The sequence below is a fragment of the Trypanosoma grayi genome (assembly GCF_000691245.1).
Source record: "Trypanosoma grayi strain ANR4 Tgr_6_V1, whole genome shotgun sequence".
Lineage (NCBI taxonomy): Eukaryota > Euglenozoa > Kinetoplastea > Trypanosomatida > Trypanosomatidae > Trypanosoma > Trypanosoma grayi.
The window spans coordinates 26,073-34,667 of NW_008825625.1; the positions used below are offsets into that span (position 1 = coordinate 26,073).

An 8,595-nucleotide genomic window follows, 5' to 3' on the forward strand; every position below is an offset into this window, starting at 1 on the left:
AAGACGCACCCTGTCTCTCACACACGCGCATACACACAATCGTTTATTCATCGACATTGCCGCCATTTCTCTGTGCCAGGGATTGGGCGGTGTACATCTCCGCAACCTGCGCGGCGGAGGTTGCCTCATGCGCCTTCTTGTCTTCCCGCACGCGGATAAAGCGAGGAAAACGCAGTGCTATCCCACGCGTTGCGTCAGCAAGGCCGTACGCAGCAAAGTGCACGGGTGAGATTGAAAGATCCGCAGCCTTTACTTCCCAGACATGTGAAGCCTCCAACCAAACGTCCGGTTTGTCCTCTGTCCTATAATAGCGCGGCTTTTCGTCTAGGGCGCATGACTGCAGTGCCTGTGTAAGAGACTCGAGTTGGTCGTCCTGGAACCCGGTGCCAATCTTGCAGATGCTCTGAAACTCGTCGTTATCGCCGTCGTGGCACGCGAGGAGGAAGCCCCCAAACACCCCCGTCCGCTTTCCCTTCCCGTAAAAGGCGCCTATCGGCACGAGATCAAGGGTATCGGTAACGCCATCCATGTAGTCCTTTTTGAGCTTCAGCCAATAGTGCGAACGCTTCGCCGGGGTGTAAGTTGCCTCCTCTTCGAGGGTTTTCACCATAAGCCCTTCACAGCCGTCACATATGGACTTATCGAGAAAGGATTGGATGTCCTCAATGTTGTTGCTATCCAGGTGCTCGGCGAACTGGAACTTTGCGTGAATGGGGGCGAAGTGTGTGTAGAGAATGTGCCGTCGCTCCGCTAACGTTTTGGTCATCAGCGGCTCGCCATTAAAATACAAAATATCAAAAGCGAAGACGCAAACGGGAATGGTGACACTTTCGGATGACACATTCTTCCTGCCTCTATGCTGCAGAACCTGAAACGCTTGCAGAGATCCCGTTTCTTTATCAACAGCCACAACCTCTGAATCTATGATAAAAGACCTAACGTCCTTAGTCGAAAACGCATCTGGCAGCATGGCGATAATGTCAGGGTACTTCCCAGTGTGTGTTTCCGCATTGCGTGAAAATATCTGAAACCCTTGGCCTTCAGAGTAGTGAATCTGTGCCCGTTCCCCATCGTACTTGTATTCAGACGTGAATGCCTTGTCGTGGAAGCGCTCTAGAATGATACTTATGCCGCTGGTCGGGTGGGCCAGCTGCGGCTTCACCGGAATTCCGGGGCGAATGGAGAGGTCCGCAGCGTGATCCTTGGCAACTGGTGACGACGGGATGATCACCATAAAGCCGTACTGCAGCACGGCTGCAACGACAATTTCAAGACAGGGCACCTCGTAATAAGTGCGAGTAAAGTTGGTTGCGCCCGCATTCAGGTCTCGTTGCAGTTGTTCAGGTGTGAGTGTCATCACTTCCTGGTTTCCAATGTGATTTAACGCCAAAGCATACCCAACTGCAGCCAAAGCGGAGGGCTCCGCGAGCCCCACACGCATTTTCTGCTGAAGCGCCCGAACAATAAGGTTCACCTCTGGTCCAACAGCATCACGGAGAAGTCGCTTCATTACATCAGCCCGGCGACGCGCGGCCTCCTTTCCGCTCATGAGGGCGATGTCGCGCAGTGCCCCAAACACGGCTACTGCAGAGAGTCTCTTCGGTTGGACAAGGGTTGACTGTTTGCGCTTTTTGTTTTGGGCCACCTCAGCCAAGTCACCTGTTTGTTTGTAAGCCTCCTTGGCATGCGCCTCGGTGATGCCGCAGCACTCTGCTATGACCTTCAAAAGCAACGCGTCGCCCACACCAAGCTCGATCCCCTCATGCGCCGGACCCTGCTTGTTGATGACTAGATAGATGACCGGGACCAAGTCACTTGGGCTGCGCTGCAGGACAGCCAGCAGCAGATGCGTGAGATGTCGGATGCACTCCAGGCGGGAACTCTCGGCACTGATGTCCGCCAGCGTGTCGGCGACAGCAGCGTACGGCACAGTGTCCTTCGCGCCAGACTTTGGACGCGGCCAAACCGACGCGAAGGACTCGTAGGGATCGAACGGGGACCGTAAAAAGAGTTTTGCCATGCTAGTTGGTCCAGCAGACATCTCCTCCAACACTACCGCCTCGTCCTCATCACGTGGCCGCTTGCGTCGCGCCTCATCCACGCCCGAAGTACTATCAGCGATGGAGGACGCCACTTCCATGAGGGCCCTCTGGTCGCGTCAGCGTCAGCACTGATGACTGCATTTGAATTTTTTTTCAGGCGTCCAAATCGGCACACGCACACAGACAGAGAGAGAGAGAGACAGAGGGGAAGAGAGAAGCGAAATGGAGAAAAAAGGCTTGCAATAGAGAGGAACAGCAACAACAAGAACAGTCGTGTTTGTAGCGCTGTCGCCAGCACCAGCAAACAGTACCGTGGCAGGCCCCAGACCCATTTGCCTCGGTCGTCGTGAAAATCACTGATTGCGAAGTTTACCGAGAGGAACTCCCTCGTCTGCGCATGTGTCCGGTGTATAAAGAACAAAAAGGGGAATAACACGCAATTATCGTTCTTGCCTTGTTCGTGTGGGCAGTCGTAGGTTTCTACCGACACACGCACACACACACACACACGCAAAGATTGAAACACGGACAGACATATCTTTCCATGTCCATCAAGTCCCCTTTTTTTTCCCTCCCTTCTTTCGTTCCCCAGCCCACAGCCACAGCCACAGCCGTATCAAGAAGGCAGAGAAGCAGAAAAACAATCGAGTAATAAAAACGCATCATAAATCCTTTTTTTTTCGCTTTCTTCTAATTCCGTTCTTTTTTGTTGTCTTTTTTTTTTGCTTTGGAGAGGGATTTATAAAAACATGATTCCTCCCTCCGTTTCTTTCTGTCCACACACACACACACACACACAAAGAGGTGCATCCTCCATCTTTTATTCTCTCTCCATTGGCAATAGCTCCCCATCCCNCCCCCCCCCCCCCCCCCCCCCAGCGAGTATTGATTTATTTTTCCCCATGTTCTCTCTCTCTCTTTCTTTGTCGGAGGAGCCGGGGGTAGTCTCTGTTTCGCACCGCTTATGCTGGCGCCGGGGTGGAGAGATTGTGACGAAGACACACACACACGCACAATAAAGAAACAACCGAAAGAAACCAGGCAAGAAAGGGCGCCGATGTTATAGCAGTAGTGCCATCTCGCCCATCAGTCCGCTTAGTATCTGGTCTCACTCTAATTCTCCTTGTGTTCCTTTTCCCCCCCTTAATTTTTTTTCTTGTTTTGCACTTTTCTTTTTTTTTGTTTTGTTTTTGCTGTTTTATTCTTCTTGTGTCGGTTGCCCGTCCTCCCCATCCATATCTGTTGGGCTTATAAATATATATATATATATATTTATATATGTGCGTGTGTGTGTGTGTGGTGTGTGGAGAGAGATATTTCTTCCCAGTCTGCTTTCTTTTTTTTTTCCTTCCATTTTTCCCCCTTAGACCTCTTCTTGCCCCTCGCATAGATACGAGGCACTTCGCACCGTAGCAACCTCTTCGATTAAGACAAATATAGAAGCTCTCTATCATGTTACGTTTCCCGCTCCTGCGAAATCTTTTCCCACACTTTACATTCCCGCCCCCTCCCTCGCATGGGGCCGCGCACACGCACACGTGCACGGCTCGAAGTAGGGCGTCGAAGTAGAGGTGAAACGCGGCTGCATTAGCAGCAGCAACAGCAGTAGCAGCACTGTGACGGTGGTGGTGGTGGTGGTCTTAGTAGTACGTCTCTTTTACACCAGTGTTAACGCCGAGGGTGCTCTGCGCCTCCTTCATCCTTTCGTTGGCCTTTCCGAGAGCTGTCAGGTCGACGGGGACATCTATGGACGTGATCGCCTGCAAAACCAACACTGCCAAGTCCCAGAAGTAAAACAGTGTGGCGAGATCGTGGCTCAGGTAGTTGCACTCAGGGAAGGCCGCCTCAATGTCACTCAACGTGCACTTCTCCTTCATCAGGATATACTCAATCAGCACACCGCCACCAAACTCCACAGGCGTAGAGAAAGGTAAAGATTGCTGGATGTCGCATATCTTTTGCATCGGCACTACCGTTCTCCCCTGGTAAAACATCATCACCGTGATTGCTTCCAAAAGGTGTCGTATGGAGCGGGATACCATACGCGAAACCATGCTGAAGGCTGGTAGTTCGGGATCAATCGGACCACTCCATGGGCCTGAGACATTCAACGGAATAATGGAAAGAATGCGACTAGCGAGGGAAACCTCTTGAGGAATATCTCGTGAGTTCACCTCCTCAGAGGTCATTCGAATAGGCTCTGTCGTAATGGAACCAGTGCGTGTGAGTTCAATAAGAAGTACTGTGTACTCACTGAGTGTCGAGACACTGCATAGCTTCAGCGCGCGGCCAAATGCCGACGGCTCACTCAATTGAGTGCCTGGGCTCTGGTCAGGTGTCTCATGCGTCAGATACCCGAGCAAGTCAAGGGACTGAAGAAGAATGGCTGCAGTGGTCTCCTCCACCGTTTGGTAAACAACTCTCATATTAGAGCATGCAAGATGAGCGTACTCCATCACGTCCACCAATTGAAGACCTTCGGGAACATTTTGGCCATTTAGATTCCAAGCATCCAGTTCAATTTCTGGTGGAGGGTTAATCTTGTTCACACAGGTTTGCGGAACGTTGTAGCGGCGGAACCACGTCATTTCATAAGAAGACTGGTTTAGAGCCATAGCAAGCTGATACACAGTCTGCACCCTGAGTGGCAAAACTGTCTCAGCAACATCGCGGTATTTGATAGAGTCCACAAGTGGCCAGTCATCCACAACACTTTTCTGCGACAAGGCGGCGAAAAGACTGGGTGACAAGAGCCCAGCCGTCAGCATGTAGTACATGACTGGCGGCAAAAGGAACCCCATGACTGACCTGGGATTGATGTACGGCTGCCAGCGAGTCACGTAAAGCTCCGAAAGGGGAGTGCAGTAGGGAGGGCTCAGTGTTAACACTGGGCATCCCAATGCAGCAAGATTACGGAATACAGCATTCTTCTGGCAAATCAAACGGTTACGCAGAGGCTCTGTTGCACGCGTGGAATCTCGGTACAACTGATGACCGAATGAAAAACCAAGAGTATTACTTTCATGTCGCACAATCTTTTTGATCATGTCATCAAAGCTCGTGAACTTGTGAGCAACACTCTTCATAACCCGGCTTCGACTGTCGATCATGATTAGGCTTCCCAAGTCATCCTCATCGATTCGCAGCGCTTCTAAGAGGCGTGATTTATGAACCATATCAACCGTTCCTCGCATCACATTAATATTTGTGATGACCCGGTCAATACCTGGAAAAGCAAGGAGCTCCAGGCAGCCGTACACCTCCGACACGTGGTGGTTCTTGGGGTGGCGGAAGGCGGAGAGCTGAGCCCATGCAAGATACGGCGCCCTCATGGTATTTTTAAAACCTGAGCGGAAAAGCTTCACAATCTGAGTCTCCACGTCTTCTTCAACAACAAAACGGTTGGATGCCTTCTTTTGAATCTCCAATGCCCGCACCGACTGCATGTTGCATAATCTGGAGCTGTCCGTGCCGGTGAGCGCAGCTACTTCAAGAGGCACCATGTACTTATCCCGGGTGAATTCGTCACCCGGATCCGGAAAGAATGGGATGCCGTTGAAAACCAACACGGATGTGCAGTTCATGACCGATTGGAGAGTCTTGCAGATCTCCGTGATCTTATCGTACACCGTGAAGGGTGTTGTGAAGGTGTAAATGGCCATTTTCTCTTTATCTCGGACGGCTTGGGTGATGAGATCCATGATTTTCGTGCCGTCCACGCCCAGCATAACTTGGTCCGTACCCTCTAGGCGTCGAAGGTCAGTGATCGGGACGCCCTTGTCCTCCAGCTTGTTTTCAGTGATGTAGCGCTGTAGAAGACTCACATCGTCTTGACGAGGGTACATAGTTTCTGGGGAATCTCAAACCCACCGAGAAACAAAAATACCTATGATACCTTTTTTTTTCGTTCGTCGTGGTTTGTTGTGGTAATTGCAAGACAAAAAAACAGACAAACGAAGATGGGACACAAGACGCGAAAAAGAGATGAAGAGAACGGGTGGGGTGCTCAGGGCCCGGCAGGAAAAGCTCTGTCATTTCATGTCGGCAAGTTGAGCGTTGCAAAGGAACGTTAGAGATATATAGATAAATAGATAGAGACAGAGAAGTCCCTCATACGCGAAAACGCATCAAAGACGTGCAATAATATGATCAAGTGTAGAAGGGAGAGAAATAGAAACAGAAGGGTGGGAAGAAAACAGAGAGAAAGAGGGAGAGCTAGACAGAGAGATAAGTAAATAAACATGTGTGTGACACGCATTCCAGTATTTCTGAGTCTTTAACCGGCGAGGTCTTCTAACGTGACGTACGGAAGCATATCCTTGTAGAAGGGCTGATAAACTTCCCAATTAAATGCAAGCATTTGCTGAAGCAATATCGCCAGACGGCGCAGGGAATCTGTTACAAGGCCCAACGGGGCAGGATCGTGCTGTCCATGTTCGAGAATTGCTTCAATGAAGGCAAGAATACGTTTCTCAAAAACCAGATAGAGGCTTCCTGTTGTATCTGTCATTTTTTCAACTGTCCCGTGCAATTGAGTGATCTCACCCTCGGTCAGAGGAGGAAATGTCCTTTGCTTCGCCAACGCCTCGTCAATCATAGTCACCACAGATGTCTTCAGGTACGGCAGGGTAAGTCCCTCTGAGAGTAGGTGGAGGAACTGCTCGTGCATATGTTTCAACATATCATTAACAGCCCTCGAGTCCATGCCTTTTCCCCGTAGTATGGTTGAAATACTCCCAGACAGAAGAAGCAGCAGCCCAGTCTCCTGTACTGTATTTGCGGCAAAGAAAACAACCCCCTTTTCAAAATAAAAACACTCTGTTGGGTAATCATGCCACCGGTCATTAGTTTGATGACCCCCACTTCGCAGCAAGCCCAGCAGACCGTACAGCAAGCTTCCACGAAGGCGACGTTCGTTCTCCGTCAGTGATGTCGATGAGGCTGCAGCGGGCGAATTGGCCCACGCCTTCACACGTTCATCGTTGAAATATCGTCGCACAAACCCCAGAGAACTTTCCCACTGTTCCACCTTTGGGAAGCATTCGCTGATGAACTCTCGAATAAACGGCACAGCATTTTCTCGTAACTGTTGAGAGATAAGCAAGAGCGAGTACTGCGCAATATCCTCATGCAGCTGGCGTATGGAGGAGAGCATAAGGCGGAACGAGTTTGCCACTGCCGTGCCGAGGTCGGGAGTGCAGGACTCAAGGTCTCTGCGCATGTCTTCCGCGCGCTGAAGCGTCTCCTCTGCTCTCGCCACGGCGCCGTACTCCGCGACTTTCCCCATAACGTAACGCATGAGCGCAGCAATGTTCCCCGGACTCCCCATCACTGAGCGGCGCACGATGCGCCAGTCCAACACGTCGCGCACCTCCTGCTCCGCCTGCGCCCGCAGCCGCCGCGGGAGGGCGTTTAGCAGGCCCTCAATGACGACATTCAGGAAATGAGGAACACTCTGCAAGTCAGGCGGGTGGCGATTGCACTGCTCAGCGAGCAATGCCAACTGCGCCTCGTTCAATGAAGAAACTATCTTCTTTTGCAGTGGATCATTACTCTGGTCAGGCACCTTAATCACTGTCTCGTACGCCTTCTTAGCACGAAACTCAAGGCGAATGAATACCTCGCGGCGCTTCTGTAACGCATCAGTTGGAGGTGGCCTAGAGCGGCCATGCTCATCAACATACCAATCCGGTGGAAGCACTGGCCCCATCGAGACGGGAGGCGCCAGCTCTGCCTCGGATCCGCTTGTGTTTCCTTCAGAATACAGCGGCGCTGCAGCCAGCTGCAGCTTCGTTGCCTGACTGACTAATACTTCCTTTTGATGTTGCTGATGTTGCAGTTCTTGTTCTTGTTTTTGCTGATGCTGGTGTGGCGGCGGTGACATATGTTCTTGTTTATGCTGCTGCTGATACTGATCGCACTGCCCTTCTTTTTCTTCTTCTTCTTCACGCTGCCTGTCGCGTATACTTGCCTCCAGCTCTGCGAGGTCCTCCTCTGACGTAAGCCGTGCGAGGCGGTCATGCAGCAGGCCGACAAAGGTCTGTAGATCCCCATTAGATGGTGTCTTCCGCAGCTCGCGCGAGGCCGCCACGTATACCTCTTTTGTGCCGTCCACGAGAACGGCCCTGCAGGCACGACGATCAGCGCCCTTGAGTGCGCGGAGATTTTCTGCGACCTTGTTACTGTATTCCTTCCACATAAGTGAGGTGGAGGACAGAATGGCTGCGGCATACTCCTCGTCAACACCCTCCTGTGCTCCACACACCTTGAGCTGCTCCAAGAGCTCTACCAATTGTTGGGCACATTCCGTAACGAGTCTGTCAACCTCATCATCTGGCAGAACAGCGTAGTAGTACGCAAGAAGAAGCGCCTGTGGGTTCATTGTGACGCGGCGCATGCTACGCAGACGTGAGCGTCCCTTCATGCTTGCTGACAAGTTCGGCGGACGAACGACAACTTGGCCGGTTTTTGACCCAATAAGCCGCAGAACATCTTGCGCCATACGCACGAGACGGCGTCGGTGTGGTTTAAGAGTTTGTGGGCATGTCCGCAG

General features: G+C 51.5%; 3 protein-coding genes across 3 annotated transcripts; all 3 read right to left on the bottom strand.

Annotated features, from left to right (window-relative positions):
• Positions 1-43: 43 nt before the first annotated feature.
• Positions 44-2,140, bottom strand: DQ04_00061200 (putative DNA ligase I; the record flags this gene model as incomplete). The annotated part of the gene is made up of 1 exon (XM_009308010.1): positions 44-2,140. The coding sequence occupies one exon, from the start codon at positions 2,138-2,140 to the stop codon at positions 44-46; it is 2,097 nt and encodes a 698-aa protein (XP_009306285.1).
• Positions 2,141-3,682: 1,542 nt separating this feature from the next.
• On the bottom strand, positions 3,683-5,887 carry DQ04_00061210 (viral life cyclerelated protein; the record flags this gene model as incomplete). Its single annotated transcript, XM_009308011.1, has 1 exon — positions 3,683-5,887. One exon carries the CDS (start codon positions 5,885-5,887, stop codon positions 3,683-3,685), a length of 2,205 nt encoding a protein of 734 aa, XP_009306286.1.
• A 431-nt stretch (positions 5,888-6,318) lies between these two features.
• DQ04_00061220 (hypothetical protein) lies at positions 6,319-8,544 on the bottom strand (the record flags this gene model as incomplete). Its single annotated transcript, XM_009308012.1, has 1 exon — positions 6,319-8,544. The coding sequence occupies one exon, from the start codon at positions 8,542-8,544 to the stop codon at positions 6,319-6,321; it is 2,226 nt and encodes a 741-aa protein (XP_009306287.1).
• Positions 8,545-8,595: the final 51 nt, after the last annotated feature.